Raw genomic sequence first — 21,143 nt, 5'->3', positions numbered from 1 at the left:
GATACGAAACGCGTAGCAGTATAATTTAATGTAGAAAAGTGTGGAAATTACCAGATGTCAGAAAAAAAATTCGCACATGAAAGCAGTATCCGGTGAAGCGCTTTACGGCTGTCGGGATCGCAGTTTCTGCAGAAGTATTATCATTGTTCAGGATTGAAACAAAAACCTGTATCTTGTATTAAGTTAGCAATCAATTTTGCGATGGGTTTGATCAAAATGTATCTTTAAGGAGGATTAAAAACTGATCGAATTTGTTTTTGTAATGTGATCTTTTTTTCGTTTAATTTAGTCGCAGTCTATGCAAAGCTTGAACAACAAAAATTTATCTAGGTAATTATAATTATTCTACTTTGGTTATGTAAATATGGAATTATAGACAGCAAGTTTTCAGGTGCAACAATCGAAATGTTACTGTACTGTATTGAAAGTGGACTGCGAAAATTATTTGGTCTACACATGCTACAAACGCCGTCGTGTGGTTCGAAAAAGTAAAACACATAAGGCAAAGAACTTGCACTGAGGTTTTTTTTTTTATCACTGAGGTAAAAGAAAAATTCCTGCAATGTGAAGTTTCACATTTTACACTTTTTAAAAGATAATATAGCACATAGTTAAATACAAATAATGTTATATATATATAACCATTTGCACTAAATTATTTACATAAGTAAACAACATGAATCTGAGTGGAGTTTCATAGGCTCTGTTCAGGTTGGACCCAGCTGTCGTAATGCATCCTGAGTGCTCTGCAGTTCACTGATTTGCTTCTTCAGCTGCACAATCTCTTCCTCTTGCTCCTCAACCTTCCTTTGCAAATTATGGATAACCTTAAAGGGCGAAATGCATGAGACAGCACATCACAGTGTTTCTGCGTTGGTTTTCATTCAGTCAAAAGGATCCAAAACAACAAGGTTATTTTTCTTTGCAGTACACTTTGAACATACAAAGGAAAATGATTACATGTCGGCAACAGAACATTCCAACACTGTCAAGCTGACATTAAGAAACATGCAACATGCTATATACTTTTGGGTTTCTGACTGACTGTCCCTCTAATGCTTGCTACTGATAAAGTTTGGTCTAGATCAGTGTTTCCCCAACCCAGTCCTCGGGGACCCCCCCCCCCTTACAGTCCATGTTTTTGCTCCCCCCAGCTCCTGATAGATTCCAGAGGACCAGATTGGAAAAAACTGGTCTAGATGGTAGTGTGCATTGGTCAGGTACTGACCAGAATCTGTTAAATAAGCACATCAAAAATGTTTGTAGTTGCATAGAAAGTGTTAACTGGTTCAATATCATTTTTCTACATGCATGAAAGTGTTATTTGAGCATTGGTTTAACTTTATTAATTCCAATGGAAAATTCTTTTTCTTTTTTTTCAGAATGCTAATCCCGTCGAAAACCCTAACCCCACATTCATACCAACAACAAACAATGTTATATAATGAGAAAAACAAACAAAAATTGTTCTAAGGAAGGTAAACAAAAATTAACAAAAAATTAGAATGTAACACGTTAAATGAGTAGTGAAATATCACAATTAAATTCTTGTCACTGACATGAGATTAATGTAGACTAAAAAGTGAATGTGCTCAATATTAAGTGTTCTGTTTTCATATTTACTAAACTGACTAAAGGACTCAAATGCATTTTAAAGTCTTCAATTAAAATCTTCCAAATAATGTAAAATGTACTATACATCAAAGCAGTCTTTTCACTTCAAATTTAGCCTTATAAATGACTGAAAATGAACAAAATAAAAGTGTTGAAATTACTTTGAAGAACAGTACGAGTCTGCCTTTTTATTATTTAAGCTTGGGAAATCAGGAGACCTACCCTGTTTTTGTCATGAAAGAGCTCACTTTGCAGTAGGTGGGCTGCACTGGGCCGTCGGCAGGGCTCCGGGCTGGTCAGCAGACTGATGTAACCGCTAAGCGTGGCCCACTGCTCTGAGAAGCCACTGGGGACCTTCCCTCGGCGGACATCCTCCAGTGTATGCACACGCTCCATCTCGGTCCCGAAAGGCTGGAAAAGCTCAACAGCAACTATCCCCATGCTGTACATATCAGACTGCAGAGAACAGAGGCAGATAAGTATTTACATTGTGGGACAATTTGCATGCTCATTATTGTCGTCTAAATAATACCCTGTGATTAAAGATATAAAGGCCATACCTTTGAATCGTAGTTGGAGCCCTTTAGTTGTTCTGGTGCAGCATACACAAATGTTCCTACTCCAGAGGTGTGAAAGGAGCCTGGAACATAAAATGATATTACAGTGCTGCTGCTGTAAACGTCACTGCCCCAGCTCTCCTGGAAAAGGCATGGCACGCCTGTCTAAATGTCGACAATTTAATAATAGAGAAGTAAGCTTAATAGCAATGTTATTGTTAGCTATGTGGTCTGATGCCATCTCGACAATAATACATCACACAAATGTATAATCTATTAGGAACTGGTTAAGTAAAATTAGATTTTTAATAGAGATCTTACAACTGGCACTGGGCTCACAATCTTGAGCATCCACTATTATGTCTCTGCATGCGAGCCCAAAGTCTCCGATCTTCACGTGGCAGTCAGGTCCATGTAGGAAAATATTTCTAGGCTGAAAAACAAACCATCTCATTATTGTAATTAAATAAGGAAATACAATGTGACCCCGATAATGCATCAGAGAGTACTAACAAGTGATGATGAGCTTTGATATGGTAATGACATGGTTTTAAAAATGTTATCTTCATTATGGTCATCTTTTGCAAACATGTTTTTTGCACTGAATGTTTCTTGTGGGAAAGGCTGTCTGATGGGTTATATTAAAGTATCGCTTCATATCAGGTATTGTTTACATTATAAACAAACCATAGACCAGAATAACACTAATTGTGTGTGCCACCATACTGAATATGATTAACGGGAGCTTCAGTTGCACGATCCAATAGCTAAAGGAGAAGTTTTCAACATCCAAACTCGTAACACCATTTTGTTAACAAACAGTTCAGATATAGAAACTATGTATGTTATGCATCACCATCCACAAACAGGTAATCATAAATGCAGTATTTATATAATTTATGCATTAAGAATAGACCTTGGCACGTTGCTTGAAAATACATTTGAAATATCTGACCAAACAATACTCTGAAAAGTGACAAAATTTGCTTTAGGTTAGGTTTAGGTTAGTCTACATGGTTTTGAATAACCTCGGTTACCTTTCCAAGTGAACATGACTTGGTAAAAAACTGTAGGGAAAAGATAGTAAGCCGAGCTGGTTAAAGCCCCGCCTTGCTTCATGTTTGTGGATGCTGGCTTAGCCTAGATAAGCTTGAAGCTACGAGTTATAATTCATCCCCTTTATGAAACGATATGTAAATATAAATTAATTTTGGTTAATTACACAATGATACCTCAGACAGTTGGAATTTAGATGACCTGCCCTTCAGATCCTTACTGTTTTACAATCTTGACTAAAAATATGTTAGCCATTGATTATGTTCTGAAAAATAATAAATGTTCTGAAAAGAATTCTCTTCTCAACAAGTGAAATAGAGCTCAGACATTCAGGAGGGGCTCAAAGTAGGGCCGGTGCTCCTCCGCATCAAAAGGAGCCAGTGGAGGTGGTTCGGACGTCTATCTAGGACGCCTCCTGGACAGCTCCCTGGGGAGGTGTTTTTAGGCATGTCTAACCAGGAGGAGGCCCCAGGGCAGACCCAGGACATGCTGAAGAGATTATATTTCTCAGCCAGCCTGGGAACGCCTTGGTATTCCCCTGGTGGAGCTGGAGGAGGTGGCTGGAGAGAGGGAGGTCGGGGCATCCCTGCTTAAGACTGCTGCCCCCCCACGACCTGACCCCGGATAAGCAGTGGAAAATGGATGGATTCTGCACATATGTAAAGTACATGGATAACTGGGACAACCTGCTTTGTAATTCTAAAAATATTACAAGCGATATACTTTGCCATGTAGAAATTTAAAACAAATGTATCATGGGAAGGAAGATATGTACTGGTTCTTAGGAAACAGTTCACACGGAGCAAGCTTATTTGCTTGACCTCTGATGAAATATAAAAATAGTCTTTGCTAATTTCTTATTCCTAAACATCCTTTCTGTCTCCATCAATATAAACATGTCTCCCTTTGTTCATATGAAGAACCTCAGCATTCTTCCCATGCACCTGGCTGTTACCTACAGGAAGGCAAGAAGCCTACCAACCCTGCTGTATTCTGAATGACCTTCAGCCCCATTCAGTTTGGAGCGGATGCCAAAACCGCCATTGAGTGGTCAAGGTTCATGGCCCTCCACGGGGCTGTTTCAGCCACAGATGAAAAGGCTGGACAAGTCCTGTCCCCTGGCCTGATTTACATTGATGAACTGTCGGTGCACGCAGCCATGCCAGGCAGGCTCAGGAAGGCAGGCCGACTCCACTGCATGAGGCCTGTCAGGTGGGCTACCAAAAGGTTGTAAACCTCCACGTTGAGTATGGCACTGATGTCAATGCATACACCGCCTCTGCCTATTCCTTTTCCTAGAGCGTAAGGTTAACCTGTGATAGCAGTTACTTCGGCAATTAGACCTAAGTGAAACATGGACAGGGACCACAGGGACAAGTGTTGGGCCGGCCCACTACTGTTTGTTTTATGTGTTTTAGGGCTGCCACTTACGACTATTTTTCTATCAATTAATCTATCAACTATTTTACCTTTAACTATTTAATTTAATCTAAACAATTCATTTTCTTCCTGAAAATAAAAGTGACCATTTCATTTAAGTTAAAATTAACAAGAACAAACTATGTCAGTACAGGACATTGGATGACAGGCACCAGCTTTTCGGCATTTACATACCTTACTTAAGTCCACAATTCAATAAGCAGATCAGTAGTACTATAACTACATTCTACCATCTATGGAACATGGCCAAGCTCCACAAGATGCTGTCCTTTCATGATGCAGAAAAAAATTATAAATACATGCCTTTTTAACTTCCAGACTAGGCTATTGTAATGCTCTCCTTTCTAGTTGCCCATCTGGATCCTTACATAAACTTCAGTTGGTACAAAATTCAGCAGCCAGAGTCCTTACAAAACCTAAAAAATGTGATATTAGCCCTGTTCTACACTTCTTTCACTAGCTTCCAGTTAAGTTTCAGACTGACTACAAAATACTGCTACTAACTTATATTCTCTAACAACCCTCCACACTTTCTTTAATCTCAAGGAGCAGGATATCTATTAGTACTTAGAGTAGAAAGAACTATGGCAGGCTGCAGAGCATTCTCTTACAGCGCTCCCTAGTGGAACAGTCTCCCAGCAGATGTGCAAGATTCAGGTTCACACACAATATTCTAGTCTAGACTAAAAACACACATTTCATCTAGCTTATAGGGACTGTAATTCTAGCTATAGCTAACTGCTCACTCCCAGTTCGACCCATAGTGTGAGGTGTAGAGCTGGGTGTGGATCGGTGCAATTGGCTTTGGATGAACTGAACTGTCAATGCTGTCAATATAACTTCACACCTCCTCGTGCTGACGTTTCAGGGACTCCCCATGCCTGCGTTCCCACCTGCCTCTTCCTCCTACTTATACTACTCTAGTCCTATCTGTTGCAGCTTACATATTGCATTCACCTAACTGTTTGCACTGCCTCTAGTCTCCCCTACTTTGACTAACTGAATATTTTATTTCCCCTACCCTTCTTGTGGTGTGCTGCTAGGAGACCCCAAAATATCAAGATATTCTGCATACCCTGCTTCCCATGACGCCTCTACTACCTGTGGCGTCTTTCTGGCCCGCCTGCCCTTGTCCCTGTAATGTCTCTCCTGTATGCCCTGTAGCTGTACCACTGTTCATCCTGCCATTAGAAGCAACACCAGCACCTGCCAGCCATCACCTGCCTGCTCCCAGCTTTGAGACTCAAATCCTAATCTTTGAACAGCGTGAATTGGGACTCATTTCACTACTTCTGCCTGCCCCTGGAGGATGGGCCCCTCCTTTGAGTTTGGTTCCTCCCAAGGGTTCTTCCTTCTAGGGAGACTTTCCTTGCCACTTGCCTCTGGGATGCTCACTGCGGGCTTTGGGCAGGGATAATGTAAAACACTTTGAGGCAATGCAATGTTGTGAAAATGTGCTTATAAATAAAACTGAGTTGAATTGAACTGAATAAACAAGGATTCCATCCCAACACACTGCTGATTCCAGAGTATCACTCCCAGGTGATTGTGCTTCTGTGCTACTGCACCTCTTCTATCAAACCCTGACCCTTCTGCATATATGTAGAATCTATGTACATCAGCACTATAGAGAGGGGTTCAGATTAAATCTGACATATGCCTAATATGTTATTTGACTTTGTGTAGAGGCTGGGATTGGCCATCAGAGATGACATTCCCTGGCTCAAATCCTGATATCCATAACGACTACACGGAGTAAACTCTACAAGCTGACCTCGCTACATGTGTCACCGGCTAATTAAATTCAAGCTCATCCTTGAAATCCATCCATTTTCCAAACCGCTTATCCTACTGGGTCGCGGGGGGTCCGGAGCCCATCCCGGAAGCAATGGGCACGAGGCAGGGAACAACCCAGGATGGGGGGCCAGCCCATCGCAGGGCACACTCACACACCATTCACTCTCACACGCACACCTATGGGCAATTTAGCAACTCCAATTAGCCTCAGCATGTTTTTGGACTGTGGGGGGAAACCGGAGTACCCGGAGGAAACCCCACGACGACATGGGGAGAACATGCAAACTCCACACACATGTAATCCAGGCGGAGACTCGAACCCGGGTCCCAGAGGTGTGAGGCAACAGTGCTACCTCCTTGAAATCACCCTCATGAAATTAAAGAAAGTGCAACTCAAATCCAAAGAACTTACCTTGAGGTCTCTGTGCATAATTCCTCTGGAATGGATATAGTCCACTCCTTCAAGTATTGCCCGGAGAATTCTGAATGTTTTTTCCACATCTACACTCCCATAAGGATCTAAAATTTATGAAAAAAAATCCTTACCACATTTACCACCCGTTTCCGAATGTTTCTGAACACGTTTAGGACAAACAGCATGGGTATGCTCATTTATTACACTGATGAGCCTCTACATTCACCAATGGGCCGTGGATCAAGGACTGTCAAGTTTGAATGTTACTTTTTTTACAACTGAGTCTCTCTTTTATTAACATGTTTAAACATATTGGATCTGTGTGGGACCAATCAAGCTATTTTTCCTCAGACAGTTTGGACTGTCCAGTGATGAAAAAACACCTTAATCTCAATTCAGATTTAAAGTGCTAGAGTTTGGGGAGGTAAAGAGAAGCATGACACTCTTACCTGATGGGGAAGTGCTGCCCTGGTTCCGCTCCAGGATCCAGTCCCTCAGAGAGAGTTTGCACAGCTGCATTTGGATGTACAGCATGAGCTGGAGCTGCATCTGCTCAATACAGCGATGTGGGTTTTGGGAAAACAGGAATATGATTGGGTATAGTAGTCATTTAAAATGGCCAGATGGGCTTAACATGTTTCTTAAATCATACATAATTTCAACAAAGTTCAATGGGATGCATAATTGTCATAGCATCACAATGATGAGTTATCCTGAGCGCTGGTAATACCTTTTGGGTATGCTTGTCACTGCACTGGTGACTGTCTGTTTCAAAATAAGAGTTGTTTAACTCAAACATGCTCCTATTTGACTGGCCCTCTGTCAACGCAGAGCCATCCCAATTGGCCACGGGGCAGCCGTTCACCGCCGTTACATGCGGATCCCCCAGAAACACACAAGGCACAAAGTTATCCATAGTGCTCCTGCCTTTGGAGCACACCGCTTCACTCTGCTCTGGTGTGCTTCCAGGTACACCTTCTGCTGTGCTAGCTTCCTTCAGAGAGTCTTGCATGTTAGCTTCTGGGCAGTAGGAGCTTTCAAATACTATAGAGGAACCATCACTGCTGCAAAAAACCAAAGGAACTCATGAGAAACGGTTCTCATGCCCTAGTATTTGTTTTGAAAAAAATGCATTTTTAATACAAAAGGCTGCTGATTTAAACAAGTGACACCACTTACTCTTTCATTGATGATGGTTTCAATGCTGGTAAATTAGAAATGACAGATTTTGGGTCTGAAAGAAAAAGTGATGGAAGTATCATGAGTGAGCTGTTAGCATGTATTTGTACACCTTCTCGAATCACTTATGTAGCATGATGATTTATTATTAATGCTGCTACAGAAGTCAGAAAACATCACAACAATATGAATAGAGTAAGCCGAGAATTTCCACAGTAATAAAAATAATGTGCGTTTCTGTTTGAATAAATATAGCAACCAAATCTCTTGTGTTACAAGTGCAAATTACAGATACATATATAGATTGCCCTTAACCCCCGACTCCCTGGGCGCCCCAGCAGGTGGCTGCCCTTCGCGGACAGCTTACTCTACAAAGAGCAAGTTGAGGGAGGCATAAAGACAATTTCCCTACGGGGATCAATAAAGTATCAATGATTATTATTAACATGATACAAATTACTGTGTGTGCTGGATATAAATACGGTAATGAAAAAATAAAATAAAAATGTGTACATGCAGAATGTTTGCTCACTTTCCTCTGAAGACTGCACATGTTCCATCCAGGCTGTGTGATAACCCACTATGTTAGGATGCTGTACGCTAGACAGCAATTTCACCTCCCTAAGCACCTGGAACAAAACATGAGTAACATGATTCAGTCTGGATGATCAACGCACGAGTTTTGACCATTCAATTATTCACAAATGTGACTTTCGACAACTCAGATTTCTGTTTCTGGTACCCGATGAACATAATGGTATTTGCTCGGAAAGGCTGTCCATCAAAACAGATAAATAAATTAATGAATGAGAATAAACACAGACACACATACATACCTTTCTACAGTCTTCTCTTGTAACATGCTTTATCAGAATTTTCTTAACTGCATACAACTGGCCATCCAATTTATTCCTCACCTATGGGCACAAGACAAACTACTCTTTCCGTACAATTTACTCATATATTTACTATTTTTGTACTGTCTGTATTGTTCAGCACGGTTAGCTGAATGAAAAGGCATCCCAAAGAACCCACTGCACATATCCAACAAAGAATTTCGAGTCTAGAGTCTCAAACAACACCGATGACTCAATAAACTATCCATTTTGCCTTTATTAACATTTATCAAATCCATTTTTAAAATGTCTGACAATACAACAATACCTGAAAAACCTTTCCATACGATCCTTTGCCAAGTCCACATATTTCCTCAAACTCACTGAGGTAGCGAGATGTCTGAGCTTGGAAAAGACCATCTTTTGGTCTAAAACAAGAAAACAATGCAAAATACACAGCACATTTTAAATTATTTACTTAAATGATTAACCTTCGTGATAATATACACAAATAATACACATATAATTTTACACTTAAGAGCTTGAATATTTCAATAAATTAATGCCATAATATCTTGCCACAAAGTCAGAGTTCCTACCTTGTCTTGAGGCTCTGATTATCTGTATTTAAATACCTATGGTCCTAGAAGCAAAGAAAAACACTCGCTTTGGAATGACAATGAAATATTCTTTATCTTTTAAATGAGGGACTCCACCTGTAACTGAAACATGCTCTATGGAAGCGAATTTCAACCAAGCATGCCACATTTATATACTACCTGGTGGAAGAGGGAAGTGCTGGCGGCATGCAGCAGCTCAGCAAAGGCCCTGTTGTGCTGGAGCCTCACAGTGCTGAACTCATCGCTTACGGCCAGCGGAGAGAGCAGGTTCATCGCTGCCAACCGCTGTCCAATCACTGAGCGAACAGGCAAAGTGTTGCAACAGAAATGACAGATATCATATCAGGTCATGTATTACTGCTGCGTTCATGAGCATATAGATAATGCACTTTCAAAACAAAACTATTCTGAAGGGGTACAAACCTTTGAAAAGCATACGTGATCGCTGCTGATCTTTCTCATAGACAAAACACAAATGCTCTAGGAGGGAACCTAACAGCAGGTGGTTGGGAATTGTGGAGGCAAAATCCTGGATGGACAGGTACTGTTTACCAGAAATGAGTACCTCGCCATTTTCAGCAGAGTCCGAAGCTACATTTAAAAGAAGCACAGGAGGAATGTCATTTAGTTACACCAAAGGAGACTGTGTTCCAACAAATTCACTGCATTCCACATATTAGGATCCCATGCAAGCTGTCCACTGCCTTGTGCTCTGCGCTTCCTAGGTCAAGCTTCAGAGTCAGTGTGCCCCAATACTACATAAGTTCATAATAAAGACTCATGGTCATATATTATGCTGTGCATGATTAGAAGACAAGGCTACATACTGCCCTCACTATACATGCAAATTAAAAGGTTGCCTTACCTTCGGCAATGACTTTAGCAATCAACTGAAAAATATCTTTATTCTCTTGTGCCATCGCTTAATTATATGCTGACTTAACATTCAAACGCAGCTGAACATTCAATCAACGTCTAAATAACACCTCCTGTTTTCGCCTCGGTCATGTTAATAAGTGAGGCTTATCAGTCTAAAACATGACCGGTAGAGCACTCCCACAGCCCTGCCCCACAACAAGGGCTATGAAAACATAGACAGAGGCATAATAAACAGTTCCTCGTGCAGTTTATGCATACTGTAGAATGCAGGTACATACTACACAACATTAAACTCACACAATCATTTTTTGTAAGGTTGTGCACTGTACAGTCAATCACAAACAATTTCCGCAGCGATAATAAAATTACTCTGTGACGGCAACATTAGCATGTGGTATGTGTGACAATTTAATTCGGAACAAAGACGTCATAGGTGCTTAAAGCGAATGAAAAAAGACAAAGGTACTCCTGTATTTGAATTCATGGAGACCATAACAAACAATTAGCAGCAATAATATGTGGCAAAAGAATTACACCGTCATGACTGATACCAATATAGCGACAAAGTAAAAACTGAAAAGTTATGAGGAGATACACAGTTTCATGACGAGGGTGAGCCCATACAACCTTGAACACAAGTACTGTACTCTGAGAGACTTACTCCAGTCTGGTGACCTGCTACTTACTGTCAAACTGAAGGTCTTCCTCGTCTTCTTTCGGTAACTCAAAGACGTTTCCACTGAATCTCCTACTTTTGTAGCCTACATTCCTGCGAACTAGTATGCGGTCGTTACTTGAACTTTCCTCAGTCGGTTTGCCTTCACCGCTCCACATAATCTCGGTTAACCAGCAACCGACGTTCAACGAAATGCTGGTTAGCTAAGCTAAATTTAGCCGAGTAGGTGGGTCGGGATCAGTTAGATTTAAAAAGAAAATTACATACTGTACGGATTATTTTTAATCATGCCCTCTTCAGCCATCGTTAACTAAGTTTCGTAAATTTTATCGGGAAAGTCAACTACAGTTTACCGGATTCAAACTCACATTTCACAGGCAGCTACCTCAGTGTATGCAGCATTACTCCATACCAGCATGAAATAAGGGTGCGTGTAGAACTTGCATTAAAAATAAAACGTAAAACGGGACTATTTTTACAAATTAGTACTTTACTTGAAAATTACACTGGTTAACGACATATTTAATTCAATTATTTACGCTACGATTGCGATTCGAGTAACATTCTGTTATTTATATTTACAGAATATGATTAGTTTCACCATTTGGGTTTACACTTTTCCTTTTCGTTGAACAATTTTAGACGGTTCCTACTGTAAAATAAGACAACATGATGAAACTCCAGTAAGACGTATTAGGGTCATGGAAGTGATTTTATGATTAAGGAAAATTGGTTGTTTTTTTTTTTTTTTGACGTGCTTAACTCGATAATAATTGATGACTGAAACCAAGAAAGGTTTTATGATCTAGAAATGAAGTTAGAACTTCTAGAGTGAATTAGCCAGGTGTTGATGGTCTTTTAGTATGTGGAGGGTTTAAACCCCTTTCGATAACAGGGATAATAGACATTTGCGGGACGTAGAGTGGGCTGCAAAATGCACAAATGTAAATTACTAATATTTTACAGGAGCACTGTAATAATAAGGACTCATGAGAAACTGTCTCATAATCTAACTACCCATTGCGCAAGCTTCATTACTTTACAGAACTAATTTGCACCACACCCAAGCTGTTTGCACTTCACATCCATCCATTTATCTATCTATTATTTTATTTATATTGTCCACGTGCTTGTATTATCATTGCACATCTCCTGTAAAGACTTTTCATACTTATTTGTCCTTGTGTCTTTATTTTTAGATGTTGTATGATTAATTGACTTATGCCGTGACACCACCCGCATTAAAAGAAATTTACTTGTACTTCTCTGTACTTGGCGAATAAAAAGATTCTGATTCTAATACCAGCTGCAAAACGCAATAAGACGGCATTTGAACGTAGTTTAAGTTGTATGGAATAAAAAAATCGCACAGCACACTTCCTGGCAACTGTGCGTTATGGTCTCCATAAATTCAAATACTGAAATACCCTTGGATTATAAAGTTTTCGCACGTCTTTTTTCACACGCTTTAAGCTCCCATGACGTCTTTGCTCCAAATAATTACATCATATGTACGGCATCTCTAGTGCGTCAAATTTCACCAACACAAAACGATTAATAGTTTTGACGGTCACAGCAAACTGATTAAATTTGTGGAAACTTTAAAAAGTGGTTGAACTCGTGGAAATCCATAGAAAATGTGTGTTTTTTTTACGTAACATCAAGCTGTTCATTTCAATAACTAATGCTTTTTTGTGCATGGCAATCATCTTTTCTGTTTTGTCTGTAAATTCACAGAAACAGGACATATGTTTAATATGCTTTTACTAAGGTGTCTCTGGGTTGCCTGTACTTTGCAGATGTTTGTATGAAGGTGCAACATTAGCTATGCGCCGTTTCTCGTCTGTTCTGTAACGATGAACGTCACTGAAAGAAATGTGATGAAGCTTTATGATCATAGTTGCTGCTGACAGCATTCTGGCCTGCACTAGACATGTCAAAGGTGCATAAGTTGTAGCTTTCGCTTTTTAAGAATGGTGACAAGAACCAGGCAGCTAACTTCCAGTCAAGATCTGTGTTGTTTTTGTTTTTAATATTCATCGGAAAATATTTGGAGCAGGATTTCATTCACGGAGTACCCCAATCTTGTGTCCTGTGTTACACGATATAGGATTCTGACTATCTGCATAGTTCAAACTATGTAAGCTGCTAACGCTGTTAGCAACTATGCTTTTGGAAAACGTACCCCAGGATAAACGGTTGGAAGAGGCACATTATAAAGCGCAGGGTTGCCAACCCTCACACATCTGGAGCGGAACTCTCACTTGCAGACTAACGCTCACGCAAGAAATCATATGGCAATTTGTATTATTCCATTATAAACCTAAAATTAGCTACATCAAAAGCGTTGGGTCAGTTTGCAAACCCTACAGACTATTTACTGTACAAGGTAGTAAAACTTACATACATGTAAATGTGTTTGCAGACTAGTCTCGAATTGAAAAATCTCACTCCAGCTAGCTGACCGAAATTCAGTAACTCTGAAAGCGTCATCGATAAAGCACAGTAAATACTAACCAAATATTGTATTTCTTTCGGTACGCTGAGTTATATCTCATTACCTCCAAATATACAGCAAGTAATGGTAGATTGTTAAAATGAGAAGTTTTACGGCATGATATTCCCGCTAGATGTTAGTTTGCCGTTTCCATGGCGTTTCCATACGGTTGGTTTCATAATAAAAGTTACTGTTATGTTTAGCACCTCATTTATATGGAAAAAAAAAATCGAACTTCAAGAGATTAACGCGGTAGACCATTCAGTCTGTACGAATTCGTTTAAAGATCAGAACTTTACAAGCTAAAATGTTTGAAATTGAATATGTAAAACTGCAGAATGATGAAATAACCAAGACAAATATTGAACACAAAACGTCATAATTTAAGAATAAATGAATAAAGCACTATACTATACATTTGTGATTTATAGCATATACATTGATAGCAAAAATAATTTATATAATACATAAATATATTCCATAAAAGAAAATAAATACTAGTGTGCGCAAATTTTGCTTTTATTTTGAAAAATTCAGGACCGTGACCTTAGGAAGTGAAATATTTAACCCGCATTGTGGCATGTTTATATGCCTTTCACACATGAATCCACGAGTAGTTTTAATGCTGCTAACATATTTTTCTATTTGTTAGCTTAAATTACCTATAATAGGTAGCCATGTAGTGAATAAAAGTATTTGTACTATTTTGTAGGTTTCGTTAAGGTTTTATCATTTGCTATTTAGTACGTTAGCTGGGTTAGAGCCTGCTTATAAATTACATGCGAAATGACAGAACCTTGGTGAGTGCTCAGGTTACAGCTCTGCTGCTGTATTTTGTCCTAAGCTGCAGTTAGCGTTAGCATCTTTACAAAATAGAGCAAATTCCTAACTTTGTATAGGTAAACTGCATCAGTATTTATTCTAGTGTGATCTAAGTATATAAATAATTAAACTAATCCATTTCCCAGTCGCATATCAGTGCGGGGTCACAGATTTATATGTAATGAGCAAAAATATTTCATGTTTTTTAAAACTAGTTCTGAAGCAGCTCGAGCAATCAGGCCCATAGACCGGAACTCGGTGCACCAGATCTGCTCTGGACAGGTCGTGCTGAGCCTGGCTACAGCTGCGAAGGAGCTGGTGGAAAACAGTATAGATGCTGGAGCTACCAATGTAGGCAAGTATGTTTTGTGGGCACGTCAAGTTCTGCACAAGTGAATAGTTAATGCTGTATGTATAACTGAAACATTATTATTTAACCTGTTAGGTAGTTGTACTGTGTATCTTAATGTTTTTCTATTTCTGTCTTTTCTATTCTGGTTATGTTGTCATTGTTTTCCAATTAATGCACAAGAACAGATGTCAGCACAATTTTGTTGTACTGAAGTAAAATGACAATAAAGCTCTTTCTCTAGCTTATCTAACAAACTTACTCATGTTTGAAAGCATTAGTTTTAGTATGTTTTGACATATTAAGCCTAATGTCTGAAATCTTTAAGTAATTTGGTTATCCTCAAATATTTATGCTGCTAACTGCCAGATTATTTTCTTTGGTGCTTTGTAGAGATTCGGTTGAAAGAATATGGATCAGACTTGATAGAAGTATCTGACAATGGAAAGGGAGTGGAGGAAGGCAATTTTGAAGGACTGAGTGAGTAGCGAAACTCAATTGAGTGTATCAATAAACTGTCAATAGATGGTGTTCTTTAATTGTACTGTAATGCCTATTTTGTGCTGTGTTTCTTTGCAGCATTAAAGCACCACACCTCTAAACTACAAGATTTCTCCGACCTCATTCATGTAGAAACGTTTGGCTTCCGAGGTGAAGCTCTCAGTTCCCTGTGCGCCCTCAGGTATTGGCTTTTTGGGACATGCCTCATTGTGTTATCCTAATGTTATAATTGTCACGCGGAGGCTTCACTTGGGTGAAAATTTAATGTTTATTTGCACTCCTTGGATTACCATTCCATACCTTTGGTTCATTCACGGCACGTCTGTTTGTTGTCATGTAAGTTGCACTGTAATGTTTATTTAAAAGGGTGCATATTTTATAATTATCCGTAATAGTTTGCTCAAAGATAATGGACTCGCAGACAATTGCTGGTAATGATAAATATATATAAAATATTGCCGTGTTAATAATCATTTGATGTAGTGTGATTAATTCTTGAGTGTCTTTGACCCTCGAATCATATACTTAACTGTGAGATGAATTTTGTTTAGCATATGAAAAGTTTAATCTGTTCCTGAATTTCCTGCTTCCTTCTTTCCATTGGATATACAGACGCTCCTCTACTTACAAACTTTCAACTTATGAACTTTCAGACATACGAACGAAGAGGACAGTAAATACAGATTGTGTTCACTGGGCTCCCGTTTCCTGTCCGCAACTTTTTTTGTTTTCTGCGCACCAAATTCCTCCTAGTACGACTTCTGGCCGCTACTCCCACCGCGCAGCAGCGTACTGTGCGTACTCCCAGCATCCTAGTTCTTAGTACTTGCGTATACCCTTAAAACGATGTTGAATAACGACTTACGAACATTTCAAGTTACGAACGGCCATTCGGAACGTATCTCGTTCGTACGTAGAGGAGCGTCTGTGTAATATTTCTTTGTGAGAATTCCCTTGTGCTTCTGCTGTGTTTTTTCTGGTAGTCTTCCTGCGTGACACTCGTGATCGTCCATGTTGCCCCACAGTGACCTGAGTGTGGTGACATGCCATGAGTCCGCCCACGTGGGCACGCGTCTCGTCTTCGATCACGACGGCCGCATCGGCCAGCGCAACCCCCACCCGCGGCAGCAGGGCACCACTGTGCTGCTGCAGAACCTCTTCTACACACTGCCAGTTCGTCACAAGGAATTTCAGCGGAACGTCAGAAAGGTGCTGCGGGAAGCTTTGTGTCAAGGAAGTGTGCCAGTGGCCAGCCAATAGGCAACCTTCGTACGACGTTTGTCTTGAGATAATCTTTGTACTGGGATTTGGCACATATTCATCTGCTTTCTGTTGGTGTCGGTTTTCATTTTAAATTTGAGTGTTTGTTTAAAAGTAAGAGTTCAATTAGTGGGGTTTCATACTTCAGTTTTTTTTTTTTTAAAGATCAACCGAAATGGTTTTTGATAAAGTCATGGTATTTTCTTGGGGATGTAAGTTCAGCGGCATGATTCCTGTGTGTCGTGCAGGAATATGCCAAAATGATTCAGGTCCTGCAGTCCTACTGCATCATCTCCACGGGAGTACGGATAACCTGCACCAACCAGATCGGCCAGGGCAAGCGCAACGTTGTGCTTTCCACCAATGGCAGCCAAAGCATGAGGGACAACATTGGAGCTGTTTTTGGGCCCAAACAAGTGAGAAAATCACGTGTGATTGCCGTGCTTTTGTGACTTAAGAGATCGAGAATTAGAGCCAAATACAAATCTTAGTTTTTTATGATATGAAACTTTTTATCCCCATTAATAATTTCCCATAACTAAAATGTATCTATGATTGGCATGTGAAGTATGGCTCAAGAGTGTTTATTAATTTAATGCTCCTGTATGTCTTTGTTTAGCTCCAGAGTTTGCTGCCATTTCAGCAGTTTTCTCCCACTGATGCTGTCAAGGAAGACTATGGTCTCAGTGACTCACACTTACCCACTGATCTTTATGTGTAAGTCCATCCATCCATTTTCCAAACCGCTTATCCTACTGGGTCGCGGGGGGGGGTCCGGAGCCTATCCCGGAAGCAATGGGCTCGAGGCAGGGAACAACCCAGGATGGGGGGCCACCCCATCTCAGGGCACACTCACACACCATTCACTCTTTATGTGTAAGTTTGGTAGCTAATTCTTTCATCTCTTCATGAAAACAATTTGCCAACCATTTTTTTTTTTGATTTATCAATGTCCACTCTGTATTTATAGAAATGTTGAGTACATTAATGAAGGAGCTTCTCAATTTTTATGAGTACAATTCTCGAAAGAAAAAAAAAGAACAACTGAAAATAATTTCTAAATGTGAGACGGATTGCTGTGCAGGATCTCAGGGTTTGTGTCACGTGGAGATCACGGTGTGGGTCGAAGCTCCACCGACAGGCAGTTCTTCTTTATCAACGACCGGCCATGTGACCCCTCAAAGGTACTTGAATGACAGTACAGATGTAGGTTGTTTACGCCATTTATGTTGCTTAAAACATATACATGTATATATTTCGTATAAATCACATATGTTTCACTTTATTTTGCAGGTTTCCAAGCTTGTAAATGAAGTTTATCACATGTTTAACAGACATCAGTACCCGTTCGTGGTCTTGAATATTTGCGTTGCTTCAGGTAAAACAGTGTAGCATTTCAGACCAAATATTCTATTTGGATGTCAGCTTGAGTGTGACTATTTGTACAACATTGTGTTCCTTGTGTCAAATACTGCATACCTGGGTATGTGTAATAACCTCACCTAATTAGTTGACAGTTCATTTAATGTAATCATTTAAAATGCTTACCTCACTGTTTGTTTCAGACCGTGTTGACGTTAATGTTACCCCTGATAAACGTCAGATCTTCCTTCAAGAAGAAAAGCTTTTGCTAGCCATTCTGAAGACCTCCCTGGTAGCCATGTATGATACCGGTGTAAACAAGATCAGCTTTAACCACACGAGCTTGCCTATGCTGAGTAAGCAGCATAATTGCTTGATTCACAAAGAATTTTTCACATTTCTGTATCTACATGTTTGTTTAGTATGTTTATTGTGTGTTTCCAGGCATGTTACAGGATGTTATTCAGTCTCCTGATGTAGAACAACCTGAAACTGTTGTGGAAACAGAAGTTCTTCCAGAACCATCTCTTTCCCTCGCGAAGTCCTCCTTGAACTTGGCTGGGCTGAGGGCTGCATTTTCATTGCACCAGGTGGCAGGTGGAAAAAACCAGCCTAACGGCAGTAAAACTAGTCCTCATGCTCGAGCTCAGAAGAAGTTAAAGTGCTTTTTCAGCAGCGCTGACAAAACCACGATACAGCAGCCTTCTAGAAATGCACAGGACTCCTTAGCGCCATCATTTTTGAAGAGCCCAGTGGCAGAAGGCAATGGAAGTGAGCTGACTGGGGACAGTGACATGGACACTAACAGTGGGAGTGTGTTTTCTGAGCTGTACTTGGGGATGGGGACTGGAGAAAATGCACTGAAACCTGGATCAGAATTCAGTCCTCCAGAGGAGAAGGCTGTTGACAATAGTGGGAGTGAGAACCACTGTGGAAAGGGAAATGAAGATCATGTGTCCAAGAAGGCCTCTATCTGGAGCGGAGCTGATCCCTGTGGACCCAATGAGCCTTGCAGCTCGAGTCCCGACACTAAAAGACTTAAGTTAGAGGCTGTCGTCTCAAGCACGAAAACTGCCCCCAGTGTGATCAAGCTTGATGCCCCAGTCAGCATGATAAAAAAAATCGTTCCACTTCGCTTCTCTTTACCTGATCTAGCAGATCGTTTGCGGAAACTGCAGGAGCAGAGAAAGGACAGAGCTAGTGAAGGGCTGAAGTACAGGCGCTTTAGGGCTAAGATAAGCCCTGGGGAGAACCAGACTGCGGAGGATGAGCTGAAGAAGGAAATCAGGTATTGTTACAGATTTGGAAGGACATTTATGTGGGGGAGTGGAATTACTCTTTTAAAATTGGCATAAACAAGCTGCTTTATGTAATATAAACCAGTTTATGGTGCATTGGTATCTATATGACTACTTTTGCTATAATACTTGGGAAACCCTTAATTTTTGACTCAAGATTTTATAAATATATTTTTCCGTAAAAATTTTGGTTTACAGCTACTAGGGGAAACATGAAAGAAAGGCTCCTCTATGGCTGGATGATTAAATATGTTAGAAATCTGTTTCCATTTCTTCCAGTAAAGACATGTTTAAAGAGATGGAGATCATTGGCCAGTTCAACCTTGGATTCATCATCACCAAACTAAAATCTGACATTTTCATGATAGACCAGCATGCCACAGATGAAAAATACAACTTTGAGATGTTGCAACAGCACACGGTTTTGCAAGGGCAGAAACTTATAGCGTAAGTATTGTGGAGCTTCATATGATGTATCCATAAATGCAGTATATGAGTTTGGATTTGTTTTCATCTAAACTAGTTCTTTGCTTAAGCTGTTGAGACACATTGATCATATTTTTGGCGATATCTGTTAAGCGCATTTCTGCTAATAAAGCAGAATTTGTTCCATTCACCTAACTGGTATACTTGCACCAAAAATGTAAAGTAACGCAAAACAATACTCCATCTAGTTAATAGCGTTTGTTTATTGAAGGAATATGAAATATGATTTACTGTAGCTTCACCATGTTGATTACATTGTAATGTAATTAAGGCATAAACATAGTTAACTGAATAAAAATTATTTAAAATTATCATTTATGTAATCATCTGCTTGTATGTATTACTTTCAGTCCACAGAAGCTTCACCTCACAGCAGTGAGTGAGACCATACTGATGGAAAACGTGGAAATCTTCAAGAAAAACGGTTTTGATTTCGTTATTGATGAGGAAGGTATCTATTCCAAAATTTCATTTACAGATCGAAATGCACCTTGGAGCGTCAGCATCTCTACTGACACTGAAGTCAGTTGCACGCTGGCATTAGTGCGCTGCTGATGTATGAATCTTACTTTTGAAAGCCCAAGTCACAGAGCGGGTGAAGCTGGTTTCTCTACCCACAAGTAAAAACTGGACCTTTGGAGCAGCTGACATCGAGGAGTTGATCTTCATGCTGAGCGACAGCCCTGGGGTCATGTGCAGACCTTCCCGTGTTAGGCAGATGTTTGCTTCTAGGGCTTGCCGTAAATCGGTGAGAGGCAGCACCTAAATCGTTATCCTGTGTATTTGCGTTAACATGGAATATTTGTAATGTGACATGAGTAATTACTGAGATTACAATTAAAAACAGTAGGCAGAAGTTCTATTTTTTGTGTCTTCAGTTTAACCATGTTCAAGACGCTTCTGAATCGAAGAGCAGTTCTTAAGCGGTTTGTGATGTCTCCTGATGCTGAATGTCTCCCGTCTTATTAGGTGATGATTGGCACGGCCTTGAAGAACAGTGAGATGAGGAAACTGGTAGCACACATGGGTGAAATTGAGCAGCCATGGAACTGTCCCCACGGAAGACCCACCATGAGACACCTCGCCAACCTGGACATGCTCACTCAAGACTGATGCCTATACTGCCACCTGGTGGCCATGCTTTGAAATGCATCACAACCCATGTTTTTATTTTGCCATGTAACAAACGTGTTACATTAATACAAACTTTTAGTGTTTTAGTTTTAAACCAAAACGTGGGTTTGCATTGAAAAAAAATCACCTGTAAATTTTAGTCAGTAGATACAAATTATTTTGATGGCTCATCTTTGAGAGATTTTACAGAGATCTTGTAATATTTTCTCATTCAAACATAACTTTTTGGTTTCTTTTTCATGTTAAATAAAACATTTATTTGTATTTCTGTCCAAGTTTTTTTCATGCTGTCAGTCTTGTTTCCATTTCAAAGAAAAATAAATCATCTCTTTCCGTCAGACATTCAACTTAACGGTTATCACGAA

General features: G+C 39.9%; 2 protein-coding genes across 4 annotated transcripts; one reads left to right on the top strand and one right to left on the bottom strand.

Moving 5' to 3' along the window:
• Positions 1-295: 295 nt before the first annotated feature.
• Positions 296-11,503, bottom strand: eif2ak1 (eukaryotic translation initiation factor 2-alpha kinase 1). Of its 3 annotated transcripts, none has more exons than XM_049015837.1 (15): positions 10,380-11,073; positions 9,938-10,105; positions 9,674-9,810; positions 9,494-9,537; positions 9,223-9,322; positions 8,895-8,975; positions 8,591-8,687; positions 8,059-8,113; positions 7,610-7,943; positions 7,329-7,428; positions 6,877-6,983; positions 2,493-2,604; positions 2,175-2,254; positions 1,837-2,070; positions 296-827 (listed from the first exon to the last, which is right to left on the bottom strand). In XM_049015837.1, the coding sequence occupies exons 1-15, from the start codon at positions 10,432-10,434 to the stop codon at positions 708-710; spliced, it is 1,824 nt and encodes a 607-aa protein (XP_048871794.1). In that variant the 5' UTR covers positions 10,435-11,073; the 3' UTR covers positions 296-707. The 3 variants fall into 3 exon arrangements, with proteins under 3 accessions (XP_048871794.1, XP_048871793.1, XP_048871792.1); XM_049015836.1 differs by lacking the exon at positions 10,380-11,073 and adding an exon at positions 11,080-11,503 and having other exon boundaries at positions 303-827; positions 7,610-7,940; XM_049015835.1 differs by lacking the exon at positions 10,380-11,073 and adding an exon at positions 11,080-11,503 and having other exon boundaries at positions 305-827.
• A 2,608-nt stretch (positions 11,504-14,111) lies between these two features.
• pms2 (PMS1 homolog 2, mismatch repair system component) lies at positions 14,112-21,042 on the top strand. The gene is made up of 15 exons (XM_049015832.1): positions 14,112-14,366; positions 14,604-14,743; positions 15,131-15,217; positions 15,317-15,419; positions 16,264-16,447; positions 16,747-16,914; positions 17,118-17,215; positions 17,583-17,682; positions 17,792-17,876; positions 18,064-18,216; positions 18,305-19,148; positions 19,438-19,605; positions 19,995-20,095; positions 20,223-20,392; positions 20,614-21,042. The coding sequence occupies exons 1-15, from the start codon at positions 14,353-14,355 to the stop codon at positions 20,755-20,757; spliced, it is 2,559 nt and encodes an 852-aa protein (XP_048871789.1). The 5' UTR covers positions 14,112-14,352; the 3' UTR covers positions 20,758-21,042.
• Positions 21,043-21,143: the final 101 nt, after the last annotated feature.

The sequence above is a fragment of the Brienomyrus brachyistius genome, chromosome 5 (genome assembly GCF_023856365.1).
Source record: "Brienomyrus brachyistius isolate T26 chromosome 5, BBRACH_0.4, whole genome shotgun sequence".
NCBI lineage: Eukaryota > Metazoa > Chordata > Actinopteri > Osteoglossiformes > Mormyridae > Brienomyrus > Brienomyrus brachyistius.
This window is presented reverse-complemented; position numbering and strand designations above follow the sequence as displayed.

What these genes read in the sequence shown, in the direction of transcription:
- eif2ak1 (XM_049015835.1), bottom strand. Translation starts at nt 11,227, where the DNA reads ATGTGGAGCGGTGAAGGCAAACCGACTGAGGAAAGTTCAAGTAACGAC. An exon ending in GCACTTCCCTCTTCCACCAG is followed by an intron (nt 9,538 to 9,673) that starts GTAGTATATAAA and finishes CTTTGCTTCTAG; the next exon opens with GACCATAGGTATTTAAATAC. An exon ending in CAAGAGAAGACTGTAGAAAG is followed by an intron (nt 8,688 to 8,894) that starts GTATGTATGTGT and finishes GTTTTGTTCCAG; the next exon opens with GTGCTTAGGGAGGTGAAATT.
- pms2 (XM_049015832.1), top strand. An exon ending in CAAGGGCAGAAACTTATAGC is followed by an intron (nt 19,606 to 19,994) that starts GTAAGTATTGTG and finishes TATTACTTTCAG; the next exon opens with TCCACAGAAGCTTCACCTCA. An exon ending in TTTCGTTATTGATGAGGAAG is followed by an intron (nt 20,096 to 20,222) that starts GTATCTATTCCA and finishes TACTTTTGAAAG; the next exon opens with CCCAAGTCACAGAGCGGGTG.